We start from the raw sequence: 21,662 nt of genomic DNA, 5'->3' as shown, positions 1-21,662 counted from the left end.
GAACGTGTTTTTATGGGCAAGATCAGAATTTAGAAATACTTGTCTGCTAGCTGAAACCATTTCTGTTGATAAATTGGCCTATATCTGTTGCTCAACAGTAGAATTACAAACAAATGTTATTTCACCATTCTGCAATAAGCCCACCCCCAAACCTTAGACAGTCTCTAGTAGCATTGTAGAAATGTAATCACTTTTTCTCACTGTCATCTCATTGTCTTGTTGGTGCATAAACTGTCCGCCTGTATACTCTATAAAGTATTTCCTGTAGAATTGCAATTTCTAGCAAGTATGTCGCTGAATTTGTTTCACCAGAATGTAATCTTTTTATGAAGCATTTAAAGTTGCTGATATGATTTAAATGATAATTGTAAGATTAGTGAAAGTTTATTGATGTGCCACATTGAGGCTTCATTGTGGAATATATAACTAATCAATCAGCTAAGTACCTATGCCAATCAAATTGATTACCCTGTGGAATTCAGAGTTGTACGCATGCCCTGTACACTTGATCCCTTGGCATATCTAGTTATCGTTTCTACATAATTCTGTAGCCAGGTAAGGTATTGATTCGATGATTGCTGTCTTCCGTCCCAGGTAGACCAACAGAAATAACCCATAGCCAGGCAACAAACAACCAGCTTACTCTTTATTGGTCTGACTGGTGCCAGAAATCTTGACCATCACTTTACAATAATTCTTATTTGGTCATGTTTTAGAGTGAATCAGTCTCACCTTTACATACCTGTATTTGTAATAAGACCGTATATAACATACCTGTCCAGAGCAAGGTTGTCTGCTTTTGTTTAGACTGTTATATAATAAACCACTACTGGAAGTGGTGATTATTTGATTTTCCCGTTAGAAAAATCTTTAGCCATCATGTGTGAATAAAGATATTGATATAAAACTGCTGTCTTGCTTAATTGTAAAACATTGCACACAGTTGGTTTTCTCCAAGTCAAATGGACATTTGGGTCAGTGTGTATCTAAGGGAACACCTTAAGTAACAAGTATGACATGGCTTGGAGGTAAACAACATGGCACTCATAAACTGGTGGATAATTTGAGGAGAGATGTTAATCCATTTATCACTCTTGGTTAGGGCGAGCTCCTAAAGGTTTGACAGCAGATTTTGAGATTCTATCATATGTTACCCATAAAGGTCCCAAATTCAGTTGCTCACAAAAACCTGCTTTTCTAAAAATAAAGACTTTTCTGAAAGTAGAATATTCTTCAGTTGTCTTAAGGCTAATGACTTTGAACTGGTATTCAGTTACAGCGCTATTAAGGGCATGTCACAACAATATAGATACAGAGTAGGGATAGGTATGTTAAGGCAGTAGATTTTAAGCCTGTTGCAGACTGTTCGGGCAGACACACACAGCCCAGACAATGACCTTGTCATCTCTACTGTAGTTACAATGTAATTACACTGATGTATTTATCATATATGATGGTCATGGTAGTAGTGATGTAGTTTGTTTTATATCTGGCCTAGATCCTGCCTACAGCCCTTTTTTCCCCTCTGTGTTGTTACAGCAGTAGCATATGCTTAAGTTGATAAATAGCATGAATGATCAAATCTATGCTCTGAGAATCTATGAAATGGGTGTCAGTTTGATGTCCTGTAACAAATACTCAGACATGCGTATGATTGGAGGTGGATTTGTTTTCAAAATGTGTATCGGGTTACCTGTCAAAATGTGTATTTGGTTATTGTCAAAATGTGTAACGGGTTACCTGTCAAAATGTGTAACGTAACGGGTTACCTGTCAAAATTTGTAATGGGTTACCTGTCAAAATTTGAAATATTCAATATTCCACATGTATCAACAGATAAAAAAATTATAAATGTAATAGAATATCTTGATGATGTGTTTTGTTGTCACACTTAATCTGTTAGGAATATGTTACGTGCAGAAATGTTTTGTTTACCTGTTATCACAAGACTATCAAAGGACTGCCTGTACAATGTGTATACATGTTTGTAAGGTTGTTGAACACACCAGTAACCTGTGATAAAAATACTAGTGTTAATTACATTGTTTTAGATACGCTTGATTGATGTAAGGAAAGAAAGACAATATGGTCAATGTAGCTTAGTTCACACAGGGTTCATTTGATCAACTCTCCTTATTTGTATTCAACACAGCTACTTTATACTGGGTCAGAAATGTTGAGTACATATGTACAGGTCGGGTATTACAGTAACTTGTGGAAAACATTACAAAATTTGAAGACACAAGTAAGGTACAAATACAGGTTTTGACAATTTAGTATGTTTGTTTTCAGACTAGGTGTTAAATGAGATTTAGCTGTAAGATATGATGTATAAGAAATATGCATGACATCTATTGATTTCCCCTCACAGATTCGTCATGCTAAGCAATGGTGACACATGTAGGTATACAGTAGAATATGTTAAAATATTAATATCTATAAATATTTATCTATTCATTATTTGAATCCATCATGTTCAAGCAATGGGTATTTTGTCATTGTAATTTTAAACACATGTATAATGTGTGTAATGTCTTCACTTTGGTTTTCTGTGAAGTTATTAGTTACTGAAGGTGTTGGGGTCTAAGAAGAAGAATTACACACTTTATGTTACAAATATCTTGTTCTGAATAAAGGCTCAGGGTGATGTTATTTGATCAGTACTTAGTGTGTTCTAATGAAGGGTTGGTTATAAGTTATTTTTGTTCAAATGAATGGCCTTGACCCACTTGCGGAGTCAAAGGGGCCAAACCTTAATTTTTTTTCAATTTATGATTCTTTTACCAGGTTCTGAATAATGAAAATGCACACAATATTATGATTTTTCAGGGCACTTGTAGCATGCTTGGATGAATTTTCTTTTTCAAATGTTCAGTGTCACACACTTCTGAGGTATAATCTGATCTTCCCAAATGAAATAATATGATATCTATATACTCCAGCCTACGGTAAATATGAGGAACGAAATGGCTTGCTCTAAGTCATTTAGATATGTATGTCACTGGTATCATTTTCTTGTTGACTTTCTAATAGCAGTGGTAAAACATGCATGAGCCCAAAGGTTAATTGATTTCTGTACACATGTGTAAGAAACTAGTGGGATTTTAGACCACAGTAAATCCTAAGTAGGATATTAAAGTGTCCTGTGTAATGTTTTTGTTGTGTTACCTCCCCGACCATTATGTGAGATAATAGCAACAATACATCTTATACCTGGTAACATACCACACCTTTATACAGGTGAGGACAAATTTAAGTCCAAACCTTCAATCAGATAAAATCTATGCCATGCTCACTTATACTGAATTACACATTTTCAGTGATAGGGCACAGTTTATGGTCTGATAATTCCCAGGATTGTACTAACAGTAGGGTTATACTGTTACCAAACAAGGCTGTATACCCAGGTGAACTTGCTTGAGGTGACGTTTCTGAAAAAAAAATAGCCTGTGAAAATATTTTATTTGGATATCTTAATCTCTTTGGATTCAATGTGTTACATTTGCACTGACTCAAAAAAAGTTGTTGGTTTTGCTTAGGGAACATGTGCCTCATGTCTTAATGCACAAGATAAATAGAGCCATGTCAACACCTCCGTGTAATCTGTCTTGATCACAGATAGACGGACAGGGCAAGAAATACCTATAACTCGTAATACATTAGATGTTCTGTCAGCTAATTAACAGGCACAGCCAGGTAAACAGAACACTTGTACAATGTATGTGGAACTATCAACCACACACAGGTTACACTGCATACTCTTTTTCTTTATCATGTGAAGATTAGATATAAAATATTACAATTATAATTTAAGAAGTTAATAGAAATAACATTGACCTGTAATAAATACATTTAAGACAAGTTTCTTCTGGTAATAAACAATACTGATGTCTACACATATTTAGATTGAATCCAATATTTGATATAAAAACAAAGAATTATGAAAATAATGAAAATTTGATGTCTGTTAGTAAAAAATCTGTAATTGAAAAGCTATTACAATTAAATGCTTTGTCAGGATATTCTAGTTGGTATATAATTATAACTGACCTGGACCCAGTACACATTACAGGTATGAACTTTTACACCTGTCCTTTAACATGTGTAAGGTATCTGTATCTAAGCACACCTGTCTTTTCTAGCTTGAGAAATAAATTTTTCTATAAAAAAGGTATTAAAAGTAAGAAGTATTTAGGTATCGCCAAACCCTTATATACTCTTGAGATTTGAAACCCTTCAATGTTCACTGTTAAAGATTTACAAAATCATTAGCTGCTGAATTGGAATCAAAGTGTCTCATGAAAACAAAGAATTATTATAAGTTTGCTGTCATGATTTAAAGGTTGTCTTGCACTACTTTTTTCTGCCCTTTCTGATTGTTATAGTCCCTATCCATGCATAGTCAATGTGTATTTGATCAAAATAGTAACACAAAAATAGCTGCTGCTTTTGTTACATATTATATATATAGTATTATATTGTGTAATGGTAGTACAGGAACAAGTCACATGGCTGTACCATATCTGTATTATCTTCTTACATATGACTGATATAGTTATAATGTACAACTTGTGTTAAGTCTGATATGGTTATAATGTACAACTTGTGTTAAGTCTGATATGGTTATAATGTACATCTTGTGTTAAGTCTGATATGGTTATAATGTACAACTTGTGTTAAGTCTGATATGGTTATAATGTACAACTTGTGTTAAGTCTGATATGGTTATAATGTACAACTTGTGTTAAGTCTGATATCGTTATAATGTACAACTTGTGTTAAGTCTATCTGTGTAAGCAGACATCTATAATCCTGTCTTTGTTTTTTTTTCACACCATTATATGTAATTATGTGTTTGATTCAAAATTTAACATTTTATTTCAGTATTAATTACCATAACTTTAGTATGCAAATATGGTACCTACACCTTTCTTTGTATCCCAATTACAAAAAACATGAAAAAACCTCAATGTACTGAAAATTGAAGGGTTGTTTTGATATTTGTAATGTTGATGAAGTAATTCTAATGTGTTTGTCTTCTTTGTTGCAGGCAAGACTGGAAATCAAGGATCTCTTTACAGATCTGGCAGATGGCAAGATTCTCATGAAACTGTTGGAGATCATTTCGGGAGAAACAGTTGGAAAACCCAACAAGGGGTTAATGAGAGTACAGAAAGTGGAAAACTGCAGTAGATGTCTGAAATTTTTAGCTACAAAGGTAAGATATGACTGTACAGCCCTGTATTTAATTTACATGGCACATGTCTGCTTATAACGTTGCAATAAGTGATAAAGCCAATAACAAACCCATGAACTCCCAGACCTGGGGTCCAATGATAGCCTATGTAGCCCCAGACCCGGGGTCCAATAACAAGCCCATGTACCCCCAGACTCGGGGTCCAATGATAAACCCATGTAACCCTAGACTCTGGGTTCAATGATAAACCCATGTAATCCTCAGACATATAGTCCAATGATAAGCCCATGTACCCCAAGACATATAGTCCCATAACAAGCCCATGTACCCCCAGACTTAAGGTCCAATGATAAACCCATGTACCCCCAGACGTGTAGTCCAATGATAAACCCATGTACCCACAGACTCCGGGTCCAATAACAAGCCCATGTACCCCCAGACTTAAGGTCCAATGATAAACCCATGTACCCCCAGACGTGTAGTCCAATGATAAACCCATGTACCCACAGACTCCGGGTCCAATAACAAGCCCATGTACCCCCAGACTTAAGGTCCAATAATAAACCCTTGTACCCCCAGACGTGTAGTCCAATGATAAACCCATGTACCCACAGACTCCGGGTCCAATAACAAGCCCATGTACCCCCAGACTTAGGGTCCAATAATAAACCCTTGTACCCCCCAGACTGAGAGTCCAATAATAAGCCCTTGTACCCCCAGACTCAGGGTCCAATGATAAGCCCATATACCTCCAGACGTGTAGTCCAATAATAAGCCCTTGAACCCCCAGACTGAGAGTCCAATGATAAGCCCATATACCTCCAGACATGTAGTCCAATAATAAGCCGTTGTACCCCCCAGACTGAGAGTCCAATGATAAGCCCATGTACCCCCAGACTCGGGGTCCAATGATAAGCCCATGTATCCCCAGACTGAGAGTCCAATGATAAGCGCATGTACCCCCAGACTCGGGGTCCAATGATAAGCCCTTGTACCCCCAGACTGAGAGTCCAATGATAAGCCCATGTACCCCCAGACTCGGGGTCCAATGATAAGTCCATGTACCCCCAGACTGAGAGTCCAATGATAAGCGCATGTACCCCCAGACTCGGGGTCCAATAATAAGCCCTTGTACCCCCAGACTGAGAGTCCAATGATAAGCCCATGTACCCCCAGACTCGGGGTCCAATAATAAGCCCTTGTACCCCCAGACTGAGAGTCCAATGATAAGCGCATGTACCCCCAGACTGAGAGTCCAATGATAAGCGCATGTACCCCCAGACTCGGGGTCCAATAATAAGCCCTTGTACCCCCAGACTGAGAGTCCAATGATAAGCCCATGTACCCCTAGACGTGTAGTCCAATAATAAGCCGTTGTACCCCCCAGACTGAGAATCCAATGATAAGCCCATGTACCCCTAGACGTGTAGTCCAATAATAAGCCGTTGTACCCCCCAGACTGAGAATTCAATAATAAGCCCTTGTACCCCCAGACGTGTAGTCCAATAATAAGCCCTTGTAACCCCAGACGTGTAGTCCAATAATAAGCCCTTGTACCCCCAGACGTGTAGTCCAATGATAAGCCCATGTACCCCCAGACGTGTATTCAAATAATAAGCCCTTGTACCCCCAGACGTGTAGTCCAATAATAAGCCCTTGTACCCCCAGACTCGGGGTCCAATGATAAGCCCATATACTCCCAGACTCGGGGTCCAATGATAAGCCCATATACATCCAGACATGTAGTCCAATGATAAGCCCATGTACCCCCAGACTCGGGGTCCAATGATAAGCCCATATACTCCCAGACTCGGGGTCCAATGATAAGCCCATGTACCCCCAGACGTGTAGTCCAATAATAAGCCCTTGTACCCCCAGACTCGGGGTCCAATGATAAGCCCATATACTCCCAGACTCGGGGTCCAATGATAAGCCCATGTACCCCCAGACATGTAGTCCAATGATAAGCCCTTGTACCCCCAGACGTGTAGTCCAATAATAAGCCCTTGTACCCCCCAGACTGAGAGTCCAATGATAAGCCCATGTACCCCCAGACATGTAGTCCAATGATAAGCCCTTGTACCCCCAGACGTGTAGTCCAATGATAAGCCCTTGTACCCCCAGATGTGTAGTCCAATGATAAGCCCTTGTACCCCCAGAGTCAGAGTCCAATGATAAGCCCATGTACCCCCCAGACGTGTAGTGCAATAATAAGCCCTTGTACCCCCAGACGTGTGGTCCAATGATAAGCCCTTGTACCCCCAGAGGTGTAGTCCAATGATAAGCCCTTGTACCCCCAGACGTGTAGTCCAATGATAAGCCCTTGTACCCCCAGATGTGTAGTCCAATGATAAGCCCTTGTACCCCCAGACGTGTAGTCCAATGATAAGCCCTTGTACCCCCAGACGTGTAGACCAATGATAAGCCCTTGTACCCCCAGACGTGTAGTCCAATGATAAGCCCTTGTACCCCCCAGACGTGTAGTCCAATAATAAGCCCTTGTACCCCCCAGACGTGTAGTCCAATAATAAGCCCATGTACCCCCAGAGTCAGAGTTATAGTTGATGTGTTGACCCTGTGGGTTTATTACAGGAAAATATTGTTGTAGGCTGTGTTATTAAAGCAGCCCATTCAAACCTGTCTGACAAGTGTGGGATGTTAAAAGAACAAAATTACTCCCAACAATTTCCTTTTCATAAAAGTACGGAAGTTGGCAGAAACCAATAAGTATGGCTGATATGGATGCTGTATTTCAAGACGAATCTGTCTCGTTATATCTATTCCATTGGTCAGTGAATCTATCATCATTTTTTTTGTTCCGTTGACAAGAAACCTTTTAGTAAAGAACACATCAAAACTGCTGATCTTGTTTGTTCACTGGACCAAGAAAACACTTTATACTGTATAAATATATCCCTAAGGCATAGATAATGTGGCCTATGAATTCCCTACAATATACTGTTGAAAAATATATGATGTGTTAATGACTTCTTCAAAATACTTTGAAGGTAAAATTACATTGTCCTGGGACGTGCACTGATTTTTTAACGGGCTAGAATGAAACTGAAATTCACTGTAAAAAGTGACAGGTGATACTGTTGAGGTGTGAATCTTAATGTTGATGTACGGGTAGAAAATATTCAACAACAGGTCCATCCTGTCGGGGAGGTGTTCACTCATCCAAACAAGAATAACTAGAACTCTGTTCCGATAAGGAATTTCATTTGTAGAGCTGTGGGGCGATTTATTGGAAGCATTGATGCGGAAGAGATACAGTATTTAGAATTGCGTTCATTCTGGAATGTCATTACGATTTGTTTGAGCTCTGATCTGTGATATGCTTTTACTAACTTTGATAATTTTTTAGTATAAATCTTCAGGTTTTAGATGTAGTGTGTGTCAATCTAGAACAAAGGTTCTCTATAAAGATACAATGGCTATTTTAAAACTTTATTGATGAAAACTCTCTTGCATGGATGGAGTTATTGCAGGGCTTTTTCCCAGTCATTGGCAAAAATTGGCTTTTTATTTAATTTTGGAAGAAAATTGATAATGGTATTGGGGTCCTTATTTGACTTCATGAAAAGAGCCCCACTAAAAAAGTTGCAGCTTGTCATGTTCCAATAAAAACAGTACATGTATCGTGTTGTAAAGAACATCTTAATATCAAGTTATATTGTGGTGTTTCTGATTAGCAGATGGTATTATCATCACCACACTTTACTTAATATGTCTCATAATCATTAAAAAACAAATATTGCTTGTATGTTAATGAGTGCTTGATCTTAATGTATTTATATAGATCAGTATGTTTGTTATATCAAAGCCACAAGATACCTGGTTATATATTCTTTCAAAAGTCAGACAACAGTGCAATTTTCTTATAAATGATAGAAGCTGTGATCAATGTCTTCTATTGCAGGTGTACTTTGAGAATATTGGAGCAGAAGATATTGTAGATGGAAATCCTCGACTCATCCTTGGCCTTATATGGACTATAATCCTTCGCTTCCAGATCCAGGAGATTGAAATAGAAGTGGTGAGATTCTTATGGCTCCACCCATATTAGTAGATAGAATGTTGCCTAAATTTATGTATTTGTTCCATATCTCTAATACTATATCTCAATGTTCACATGTAGAAACATCCAGGTGAATACTACAACATCTTATCAAATATAGGTTTTTGTTACTTTGAATTCAAGCTAAAATCAGCTCCAAGATTTGCGGTTATCTCCCTTTCAGACAGAAGCCAATAGTTGCAGAATCATTATGAATCCATAAGATAAAGCCCCCAGTAATTGACAAATTTATTAAGGCTCATGAAATTATGGATGTTTTGTGGTATTCTTAGCCCAATCATCTACTTCCAAAACAGGTTATATCCATATTGTTTAGTTTTATTATTGTTTCTTAACATTGCCTAAAAAACTCTACATATATATTCATGTGTGTGATATTATTCTCTTTAGGATGAAGAATCTTCGGAGAAAAGATCAGCTAAAGATGCCTTACTGTTATGGTGTCAACGAAAAACTCAGGGGTAAGTTTTTATCCCACAAAACTCAGGATATGGTATAATAGATTGTGGATTAAAAAATCACTGGCATGCATGTACGGTGAAGACTACCTTGTATATATAGAGAAATGTTTAACTGTATGGTGTGATATTTAGAGAATTACTACCCTGTATGTAGAGAGAAGGGTGTTACTGTATGGTGTGATATTGCAGATGGAGACTTTCTAACCTGTTATAGACTGAAGCATTCTTCTTAGCAGTAGGCAACACAATTCACAAATTATTCATCACCTGTGGTTTAGTTGAGTTTCTGATGCATACACTAGGGTGATAGGAATGTCACTGTATGCTATGTACCTATTAAAGATATTCTAGGGGAGTGAGGTTTGTGTTTACTACTAAATTATTCAGATTATTGCGTAATGTGTCTGTTGGTTTCTGCCAATTCAAAATTCAGGCTATGGATAAGTGCTTGATTTTCCCGTGGTACTATGTACAATCATACAGAAGCTGATCAGTTTTGTCCGCAATCTTTCTAGTATTTTTGTTGATAATATATCTCACTGAACAGATGTAGATAATTTTAGGCCTGATACTGTTAGATATTCATAATGCCCCTAAACGTCTAATCTATAATTGTGTACTGGTAACATCGCATACCAGTATATGTCCTTCTAGTTGCAGACCAATCTATATATGTTTTGTTTGCTGAGAGACACTTCAAGGTCAAACTTCATTCTCAATCTCATTATTTCCTGAATAACATATGTTTATTATGATGTAAATAAAATGGGATCTTTTAGAGTGTTCTATAAAAGTTCATGTAGTTTAAAGACATCAGAAAGAGAAATGAATAGATTTGCAGAAAACATCACCAGGATATGTGATTTGACTGGGAGGAGTGTCAATACTTATCATCATCAAGTCATTTATTGACAAAGCCAATAGTGAGGTTATGTATAAAGACATGGAAGGCAACAGATTGTAGAAATATGGATTTCAAAATACAAAAAGCACACAGTAATTTACTGTGTAAAGTGTTATAGTCCTGTTTCATTGAATCTTCTTTATGTTTTTGAAACAGGTTTTCTGTGAATTTGGATTGTATTTTTAAAATATTGAATATCAGCTTGTATTTACTTGAGTATGGGCAGTGAGTCACATCGTGTGACGTCTATATCACTGTCTACTGTCTGAGGTTATTGCTAGGTTTTGTTATGAGCAGTAAAATTGATTTACCTGGCTAAGCCAAGGTGTTTTGCAAAGTTAGAATGATAATGCAAGGTTATTTTTATAGATGTCTCTCATGAATAAATCCTACCTGGCAGTAACTATTTCATCAGATGTTAATTACTACGGCTTAATGGTAGGAACTTGGCAAGGATTTTGCTGGCTTAGCAATAAAATAGTAAATTTACCTAGAAGTTACAATTAAAGCCTTACTATTGTGTTATATTCGTAATGTACTATAAAAAGCTACAGGCACAGAGATGCATGGGTCTAAAACCCTACAAATGTCAACATTGCAAATGTCACTGGTTTTGATGATTCACTTTTAATTTCCCTACAGGAAAGATCGTAAAAGCAGGTGACAATGATATTTGCGAGAAAACAATAGCACTCTCCCCAAAGCACTTGTCTATATATAAATATACTTAGCAAACCTTTGACACCATTCATATTTAATGAAACTTAAAGAAAATATCTGTTACACAATGTCCAAAAGCACCTGCTTTTTAATACATGATGAACAGTAGGAATACCTCACCACACATGCACTGTTATCTCCCTCCTGATTACAGTATAAAATTATGTTTTTTTGAACTACATCATAAATAACATTTACTTTATCATACATTATAAAATGACATAATGTAAGTGCAAGTGTGCACACAATATTACACTACTTCTGGTTTATTATATAACTAATCAGTCTGATAGTAAGGTTTGAATTCTGATTTAAGATAAAGGATCTTTCTTTGACAAAGATGAAGAAACAGAAGAAAAAAACTAATGGTAACATGTATACTGGTGAAGTTGAATGTAGTAGGTGGTAATAGTACTGCATGGATTATCTCCCTTTCCTCTCTTATTGCAGATATCCTGGTGTCAACATTACAAACTTCTCTAACAGCTGGAGAAATGGCCTGGGATTCAATGCTCTTATTCATGCCCACAGGTAAGAAAAAATATCTTTGCTTCAGTGCACTCAGCAGAGTGTCACCTGTGTAGAGTATTTTCAATACCTGCAGAGATTGTCCTGTTCCATACTTAGAGAGGCCATTCATACCTGTGCAGAGATGTAGAGGTCAGCCTTACCTGTACATCTAGTTTATACAAGTTATGATTCTCACACTTGTTCAGATATGTTAAAAGTAAACCTGACCTGTTTAGAGAGGTCACTTCCTAACCTTTGTAGAGCAGTCACTTTCACATGTTTATAGATAGGTGAATCCTGTAATCAGAAGGTGAATCCTGTAATCAGAAGGTGAATCCTGTAATCAGAAGGTGAATCCTGTAATCAGAACATAGAGAAATCAAATCAATATATAAGGAAATTGTTTACTCCAAATTTAGCTTTAAGTGTCAGAATTACAGTTCAGCTGTTATAGAAAACACTTTGATTTCCTGCAATGGGACATTAAGCTGATAAAAGTGCAAAAATATTGAAGAATATGTTAAACTTTAGTGGTTTTTACTCTATAAAGTGTGTAGTGTTTTGTGAAAAGATCTCAAAACATTGCGGAAGGTATTGCTTGTTATTTTATACAAAAATGCAAGAATGTTGAGCAAGGTGCAGAGGCTTTGAGCAAACTACAAAGGAATTAAGGTTGTGACATCATTCATATAATCTGTTTGTGTAATATTGTATATTAAAGAAGCCATTATTTAAACAAAAACTGATGTTGAAGTCTAGTACTGGTACATACATATACAAAAGTTTTGGATTATTGATTGAGATGGCTATTGTTTTTGTAGACCTGACCTGATAGATTATGACAGACTAGCCCCAGACGAGCATATAGAAAACCTCAACAATGCCTTTACATGTGCCAACAGCCAACTTGGTATTCCACCCATCTTGGATGCTGAGGGTAAGGTTAAACAATATCTGTAGATACTTATACTGTCTTTTAGGACCTACAATGTGGATGATTATAAACATGCTACTGATCAGAGTGATTTATCATAAAAGGAAAAGCTGTAGTGTGTTTGTGGTAACTAAACCTTCATAATGTTACACCTGGAAAGGGAAAGAATGATAATGATATTACTTTTAATTCCTATTAACAATATTTATTCTGGAACATAATTATTTATTAAATTGCTCTTTATTATAAACATACTAGTTAGATGTTGGTTAAAGTTAGTTTTTTCTTTATGAAAACAAGGTTAAGAAATAATAAGAATAGTTTTGTATTGTAATCTAGATGTTGATGTTAACCGGCCCGATGAGAAATCCATCATCACCTACGTTGCCTCCTACTACCATTATTTTGCAAAGATGAAGAGTGAGATGACTGGAGGAAAGCGGATTGCTAAGGTAGGTAAAATCTGTCATTTTAGTCGAGAAGTGGGATAGTGTAGAATCTGTCATTCTAGACGGCAAGTGGATAAGGTAAAATCTCTCTTTCTAGATAGTAAGTGGATAAGGTAAAATATATCATTCTAGACAGGAAGTAGATAAGGTAAAATATATCATTCTAGACAGGAAGTAGATAAGGTAAAATATATCATTCTAGACAGTAAGTAGATAAGGTAAAATCTCTCATTCTAGACAGGAAGTAGATAAGGTAAAATCTCTCATTCTAGACAGTAAGTGGATAAGGTAAAATATATCATTCTAGACAGGAAGTAGATAAGGTAAAATATATCATTCTAGACAGTAAGTAGATAAGGTAAAATCTCTCATTCTAGACAGGAAGTAGATAAGGTAAAATATATCATTCTAGACAGGAAGTAGATAAGGTAAAATCTCTCATTCTAGACAGTAAGTGGATAAGGTAAAATATATCATTCTAGACAGTAAGTGGATAAGGGAAAATATATCATTCTAGACAGTAAGTGGATAAGGTAAAATATATCATTCTAGACAGGAAGTAGATAAGATAAAATATATCATTCTAGACAGTAAGTGGATAAGGTTAAATATATCATTCTAGACAGTAAGTGGATAAGGTTAAATCTCTCATTCTAGACAGGAAGTAGATAAGGTAAAATCTCTCATTCTAGACAGGAAGTAGATAAGGTAAAATATATCATTCTAGACAGTAAGTGGATAAGGTAAAATATGTCTATCTAGACAGGAAGTAGATAAGGTAAAATATGTCTATCGAGACAGTAAGTGGATAAGGTAAAATCTCTCATTCTAGACAGGAAGTAGATAAGGTAAAATATATCATTCTAGACAGTAAGTGGATAAGGTTAAATCTCTCATTCTAGACAGGAAGTAGATAAGGTAAAATATGTCTATCGAGACAGTAAGTGGATAAGGTAAAATCTCTCATTCTAGACAGGAAGTAGATAAGGTAAAATATGTCTATCGAGACAGTAAGTGGATAAGGCAACATATGTCTATCTAGACAGTAAGTGGATAAGGCAACATATGTCTATCTAGACAGGAAGGGAGTTTCACAGAGATGTTCTTCCCAATCTGATTAAAATAGACACATAGATATTTGATTTTATTTTAATTGTTTCTTACAAGAAAGATTTTCCTGAACATTATTTTAATAGAATATGCCTGATTTGAAGTACACATTTATTTCCCTGAGTTGTCTCCCTTTGACTACAGATCGTTGGCCTGATGATGGATGTAGAACGTATGGTAGATGACTATGAGACACTCACCACACGCCTTCTTGAGTGGATCGTACAGAAGGTGGAGGAACTCAATGACCGCAACTTCCCTAATTCAGTGGAGGGAATACAAAAAGAACTGATTAAGTTCAAGGAATATCGAACAGTGGAGAAACCTCCCAAGTATGATATTCTTGTGTTTCTGAATAGGTTGGATTAGTTTAGTTTAAACTTATTCATATTTACAAAATAAAAACCCAAGGTAATTTCAGTTATACATTATATAAAATAGTTACACTTCAGAATTTTCTTGAATTGTATTTAAAATCTACATCGAACTTTCAATTCCATCATCGGTTATTTTTAATTTCAAGACTTATTTTATTACTTACAGGATGAGGGAGAAAGGAAACATTGAAGCTCAGTACTTCAACATACAGGCCAAACTGAAGGCTAATGGTCAGATTTTGTACACACCACCAGAGGGACAACTCATTCATGATATAGAAACAGCCTGGATCTGTCTGGATAAATCTGAACATGTCAGGGAAGTGGCACTCAGGGACGAAATGATCAGGTACTGTCTTCAGAATAGGTGGATGATTTTCATGTTTGCTGCAGATTAACTTATAACAATTTATCAAATGATCAGTTATTTTGACAAATATTGTAGAAAATGTTCTTCATCGTCGTCACATTATAATTGGTCATAGGGATTCATATTTTTCTGCATGTGAAGAATGGAATTAACATTTTGCAAATTGGATTTTATTAAAAAAGCTTGACAAAGCAATAAAGATAACCACATTTAGCTCAATTCTCATTGGGAAAGTGCCTTCAGTACAAAAGTCGAACTCATGGGGATAGTGCCTTCAGTACAAAACTGGTTAGAAATCACTTCTAAACATTTACCACAAAATTCTAACTCATTGGGATAGTGCGTTCAGTACAAAACTGGTTAGTAATCACTGCTGAAATAGGTATGTTCATAAAGTATTCTTGTAGAAAATGTGTATGTAATTTGGAATAAGAAGATGATTTCTTCATCATGAAATCTAATTTTATTTCTTTTTCCTTTTAGGCAAGAGCGACTTGAACAGCTTGCTCAACGATTCAGAAGAAAAGTGAGTATTTTGTAAAATATTTTTCCATTTTTCAAAATCTGTTTGCCTATGTTTTTGGTATCCCAGATTAAAAGATGGTATTGAACAAATTATTTCAAAATAAATCCTTTTCCACAATTAAATAGTTTTCATGTCTGGAACAGTACATATCTGAGTTTGTCTCTCCAGGGTGAGATCCGAGAGTCGTGGCTGGAAGACATGGGTCAGATTTTAGATGAGAAGATTGTGTGTGATGATGTGGCCACTGTAGAGGCTGCAGTAAAGAAACATGAAGCCATCAGTGCTGAAATCTTGGCAAGGGTAGGTAACTCTTCTAATAGTTTGCACAAGATACTGAAATCTTGGCAAGGGTAGATAACTCATGTAGTAGACTGTATAAGATGCTGACAAAATCAAGATGCTTGTAACAAAAAAAAATGTTTTATTATGAATGATGAAGTAATGAATTGTGTGACAAGATATTAGAAAACAAGATGAAATACGACCGTTACGAGAATGTCGGGGATATATGGAAAACATGAAGTCATTCTTTGACTCACTTTATTTACAGAAAGACAGATTTAAGGCGTTGAGAGGATTAGCTGATGAACTTGTTCAGGGAAATTACCATGCAAAAGGAGCAGTCCAAAAAACGTGAGTCCTTGTCAAGCCCTAGTGATCAGAACGACAACTAGTCACATCACGTGAGGTTACATAATTACATTGTTACAGATACAGCTTTTCATTGTTGTGTCAAAGATTGATATCAGAATCTTACATTAAATTGGCAGAATTAAAAATATGTTAAAAGATAGAAAAAGATATTTATTTCTTTTAATTTTTTTTTTTTTTTAAATTTACAGTTACACAACTTAAGGATATTAGATTTTGTTACAATATGACATCAATCAAACAAGTTGTAAAATAGTTTTTCAATATTAGGAAAATTTTAAGTGATTAATGAAGTATGGAAAGATATATAGATGTCATTTTACTGAAGTTTCTCTTTATAATTCACCAATATCACCTGTAAATTATCTAATGATACTCGATTTGTATGGCATACTGTAACTAGAAAAATGAACACCACTGATGAAAAATGGAACGTAATCATAACATACATTAATCTTTATCATTGACACAATGTCATGAACAATTATGTAAACAAATATTACACAAACTGGATGAAGAAAGTAGATAACCTTTTAACAAGGGGGCAGTGTAAGGTGAATGTATTGTGAAACTGTTACAGAAGTAATATAACTCCAAATGGAGTAACTTACAGCTCATCCTGTCTGTTGTAGAGATGACAGGATTGCCAAGAAATGGCAAGCTCTCCTTGACAAACTGGAGAAGAGGAAACTCACACTGTCTGGCTTCAATAACCTTATGAATATGTTCAGAGAAATAGAAAGTATCCAGGAGGAACTAAAAGAAGTAGAGGTAATAAAACTGTGTTTTACTGGATTGCAAAAATGGTGCAAGACCAAGAATTGTAATTTTGAAGTACTGTAAGTACTTGGTGCTTACACTCAGGAAGTACTGTGATAAGATATGCTCTCAGTGCTATCCACAACATACAATATTCATGTATGATGTTACATTTCAGAACAAGGTGAAGATAGACGAGTATGGAAAGCACCTACAGGCTGTAGAGGAATACCTTCAGCAGCACAGCTTGGCTGAGACACAGCTCAACGCTCTGGGCAAGCGTATACGAAATCTTAATCGTCGCTCAAAGAGCTCCACCTCCTCCTCTCATCCAGAGGGCACTGTATTAGAACAGAGGCTTGGGGATGTCAACAAAGCCTATGAAAGGTTTACTATTTGTCAATAAATTTTAAAAATGCCTGAAACTGAATTAAAGGTCGAAGTGTCATTCTCAATATTGGTTAAATTCACTTATCATCAATGTTTTATCTGTTTGTACGCAGATAATAACAGTGTGTAAATGCTAAACATGCCACTTATTACTTACACAGGGTGAATGACATGAGTAATGTACGACACAAAGGTCTGGATGTGGCCAAGAAATACTACCAGTTCCTGCAGGATGCAGAAGAAGAAGAAAGATGGGTCCTTGAAAAAATTGATGTCTGTCGGTCTTCAAATATTGGCAAAGATCTCAATGCGGCTCTCGTACTGCTTAAGAAACATGAGGTAATAGTTAGATTGAAATCAGTAACAAACTGCAGAAATCCTGGGAGCTAACAGCAATGAGCCTGATTATCGAGTGAAAGATAAAAGTAAAAATGGACTTTTTTAGGAGCCAGAGCCCCTTGGTCCAGGAATAACCCTGATTATTAAAAAGTTTTGCCACTTTGGGTTTATGTGTAAATATAAAAAGTTTTGCCACTTTTGGTTTATGTGTAAATATAAAAAGGACGAGTTTATTTCTTCCACATTGACCGTCCTGAATTAATGGAGAATTTGACATATTCTTACGTATGTCTGCAAAACACAAATACAGTAACCAATAGTAATACATTTGTTGTCATCAGGCCCTGGAAGCAGAGATGCATGGAAGATGGCCCCGCTGTGAACAGATGTGCGGAGTAGGTCAAGACCTGGTCAACAGTGGACACAAGGCACGCTCAGAAATTGGCTCCAAGATCAACAGCTTAATGGACAAGTGGAAACAACTCAAGGAATTGTCCACGCTGAAAAAAACCAAGATAGAAGATGGCATAGAAGCTCATCAGGTACTCCATGAGTAAACCTAGGCCTATCACTTGTTAACTTACAGGTACTCCATGAGTAAACCTAGGCCTATCACTTGTTAACTTACAGGTACTCCATGAGTAAACCTAGGCCTATCACTTGTTAACTTACAGGTACTCTTGGAGTAAACCTAGGCCTATCACTTGTTAACTTACAGGTACTCCATGAGTAAACCTAGGCCTATCACTTGTTAACTTACAGGTACTCCATGAGTAAACCTAGGCCTATCACTTGTTAACTTACAGGTACTCCTGGAGTAAACCTAGGCCTATCACTTGTTAACTTACAGGTACTCCATGAGTAAACCTAGGCCTATCACTTGTTAGCTTACAGGTACTCCATGAGTAAACCTAGGCCTATCACTTGTTAACTTACAGGTACTCCATGAGTAAACCTAGGCCTATAACTTGTTAACTTACAGGTACTCTTGGAGTAAACCTAGGCCTATCACTTGTTAACTTACAGGTACTCCATGAGTAAACCTAGGCCTATCACTTGTTAACTTACAGGTACTCCATGAGTAAACCTAGGCCTATAACTTGTTAACTTACAGGTACTCTTGGAGTAAACCTAGGCCTATCACTTGTTAACTTACAGGTACTCCATGAGTAAACCTAGGCCTATTACTTGTTAACTTACAGGTACTCTTGGAGTAAACCTAGGCCTATCACTTGTTAACTTACAGGTACTCCATGAGTAAACCTAGGCCTATCACTTGTTAACTTACAGGTACTCCATGAGTAAACCTAGGCCTATCACTTGTTAGCTTACAGGTACTCCATGAGTAAACCTAGGCCTATCACTTGTTAACTTACAGGTACTCTTGGAGTAAACCTAGGCCTATCACTTGTTAACTTACAGGTACTCTTGGAGTAAACCTAGGCCTATCACTTGTTAACTTACAGGTACTCTTGGAGTAAACCTAGGCCTATCACTTGTTAACTTACAGGTACTCCATGAGTAAACCTAGGCCTATCACTTGTTAACTTACAGGTACTCTTGGAGTAAACCTAGGCCTATCACTTGTTAACTTACAGGTACTCTTGGAGTAAACCTAGGCCTATCACTTGTTAACTTACAGGTACTCTTGGAGTAAACCTAGGCCTATCACTTGTTAACTTACAGGTACTCCATGAGTAAACCTAGGCCTATCACTTGTTAACTTACAGGTACTCTTGGAGTAAACCTAGGCCTATCACTTGTTAACTTACAGGTACTCTTGGAGTAAACCTAGGCCTATCACTTGTTAACTTACAGGTACTCTTGGAGTAAACCTAGGCCTATCACTTGTTAACTTACAGGTACTCTTGGAGTAAACCTAGGCCTATCACTTGTTAACTTACAGGTACTCCTGGAGTAAACCTAGGCCTATCACTTGTTAACTTACAGGTACTCCATGAGTAAACCTAGGCCTATCACTTGTTAACTTACAGGTACTCCATGAGTAAACCTAGGCCTATAACTTGTTAACTTACAGGTACTCCATGAGTAAACCTAGGCCTATCACTTGTTAACTTACAGGTACTCCATGAGTAAACCTAGGCCTATAACTTGTTAACTTACAGGTACTCCTGGAGTAAACCTAGGCCTATCACTTGTTAACTTACAGGTACTCCATGAGTAAACCTAGGCCTATAACTTGTTAACTTACAGGTACTCCATGAGTAAACCTAGGCCTATCACTTGTTAACTTACAGGTACTCCATGAGTAAACCTAGGCCTATAACTTGTTAACTTACAGGTACTCCTGGAGTAAACCTAGGCCTATCACTTGTTAACTTACAGGTACTCCATGAGTAAACCTAGGCCTATCACTTGTTAACTTACAGGTACTCCATGAGTAAACCTAGGCCTATAACTTGTTAACTTACAGGTACTCCTGGAGTAAACCTAGGCCTATCACTTGTTAACTTACAGGTACTCCATGAGTAAACCTAGGCCTATCACTTGTTAACTTACAGGTACTCCATGAGTAAACCTAGGCCTATCACTTGTTAACTTACAGGTACTCCTGGAGTAAACCTAGGCCTATCACTTGTTAACTTATTTATATGATCAGAGATCATTATCAGGAAACAAAGTGGGATTTACCAACATTTCGTTGTCTGTATTTTATTGGCTAATCTCATTGATTCAGTGATAAGGTTGATTAAAGTTTTATCAGTGGAGTTTATCATATACCCAATCAAATCTAATGTGAAACAGTTCCTAACAATATGCAGTTTGGAAAAACTGTGTGAGTTACATTTGGACTGATTTGTAATCATAATTGATTAAAGAAATCAATTCCTGTTGAATATCCTACATATTTCACTAATATGACACAGTTTTGATATTTTACATGAGAGCTTTGGTATATCAGTGAAATATATGTCAAATTCAATAGGATTTTTCCTTACATCTAAAATTTACTGTGTCAGATATGGGAATTTGTAAAATAATCTTATAAGTTGTAATGTAGATGACGTTTTTGGATGATGAAATATTATCATTTTTCACTTGGGTACTCTATAGAATATTCTACTGTTGTTGCTTATAAAACTGTTAACAGATATGAATTGAAATGAAATAAAAACTGGTATTCCCAGTACAGGTGAGGATGAACTATTTATTCAAAAATTTTCTTAACCTTTACCTCATATTCATCTGAAAATTGCTGATTTCAGTGCAGCCAACAGAAAGCACAGTTCTGATTAGTCAGAGATATCTGCTGCAGTGATGAGTTATTATAAGTCATTAAACAGGATTGTATGTCTGTAAAAAATACAGGAAAATGATGAAGGCATTTCACCCCTAGGACTTGGAAGTTTTTAATTCTATTTCATAAATTATCTTGTCGCGGCCTAGTGAATCAAAGATTTAATTGATGGGTCTCCTAACTTACATTTGATCCAAAGGCTTTATGGTTGTGTTAATGTTACTTTTTGTTACAGTACTATGCTGATGCAAACGAGGCCGAGTCATGGATGAAGGAGAAGATGCCCATCGTTACCAGTGACGACTATGGTAGAGATGAAGCTAACTCCCAGGTAAATGTTCTTTTCTATCTTGTAATGGTTGGGAAAGTTCTAATAACCACTGTATCAAACACTCCTGTACCACCCATAATTATCAAGTACACTTGGTTGTGTAAAGGTCACAGCTGGTAATTAAGTGCTACTGGTTGACAAATCAGCCCAAATAGGACTGCATTTTGTTTAGCATAGTGATGAATATCAATAGAAATGGATTGTGGGTTAAAATCAGATAGGGTTTCAGATATAGTTAATTGATCAAATAATGCTTTGCTGTGCCTTCAATATTCATAGAAACAGAATTCCTTC

The 21,662-nt window shown here is 36.5% G+C and overlaps 1 protein-coding gene across 1 annotated transcript in view; it reads left to right on the top strand.

Moving 5' to 3' along the window:
* Nucleotides 1–21,662, top strand: part of LOC132555140 (spectrin beta chain, non-erythrocytic 5-like) — a 125,465-nt gene that overhangs the window by 3,546 nt on the left and 100,257 nt on the right. Inside the window, exons 2-17 of the mRNA XM_060219489.1 lie at nt 5,051–5,218; nt 9,120–9,236; nt 9,669–9,739; nt 11,814–11,894; nt 12,695–12,810; nt 13,147–13,259; nt 14,511–14,698; nt 14,910–15,092; nt 15,597–15,639; nt 15,808–15,939; nt 16,190–16,272; nt 16,923–17,061; nt 17,228–17,436; nt 17,601–17,778; nt 18,120–18,320; nt 21,273–21,368. Of these exons, the coding sequence (XP_060075472.1) occupies nt 5,051–5,218; nt 9,120–9,236; nt 9,669–9,739; nt 11,814–11,894; nt 12,695–12,810; nt 13,147–13,259; nt 14,511–14,698; nt 14,910–15,092; nt 15,597–15,639; nt 15,808–15,939; nt 16,190–16,272; nt 16,923–17,061; nt 17,228–17,436; nt 17,601–17,778; nt 18,120–18,320; nt 21,273–21,368 (2,118 nt within the window). The remainder of the gene's footprint in view (nt 1–5,050; nt 5,219–9,119; nt 9,237–9,668; nt 9,740–11,813; nt 11,895–12,694; nt 12,811–13,146; nt 13,260–14,510; nt 14,699–14,909; nt 15,093–15,596; nt 15,640–15,807; nt 15,940–16,189; nt 16,273–16,922; nt 17,062–17,227; nt 17,437–17,600; nt 17,779–18,119; nt 18,321–21,272; nt 21,369–21,662) is intronic.

Source organism: Ylistrum balloti, unplaced genomic scaffold, assembly GCF_031769215.1.
Source record: "Ylistrum balloti isolate Yb309-2 unplaced genomic scaffold, AGI_CSIRO_Ybal_v1 Utg370454, whole genome shotgun sequence".
Lineage (NCBI taxonomy): Eukaryota > Metazoa > Mollusca > Bivalvia > Pectinida > Pectinidae > Ylistrum > Ylistrum balloti.
Note: the sequence above shows the minus strand (reverse complement) of the source record. Positions and strands in the feature narration are given on the sequence as shown.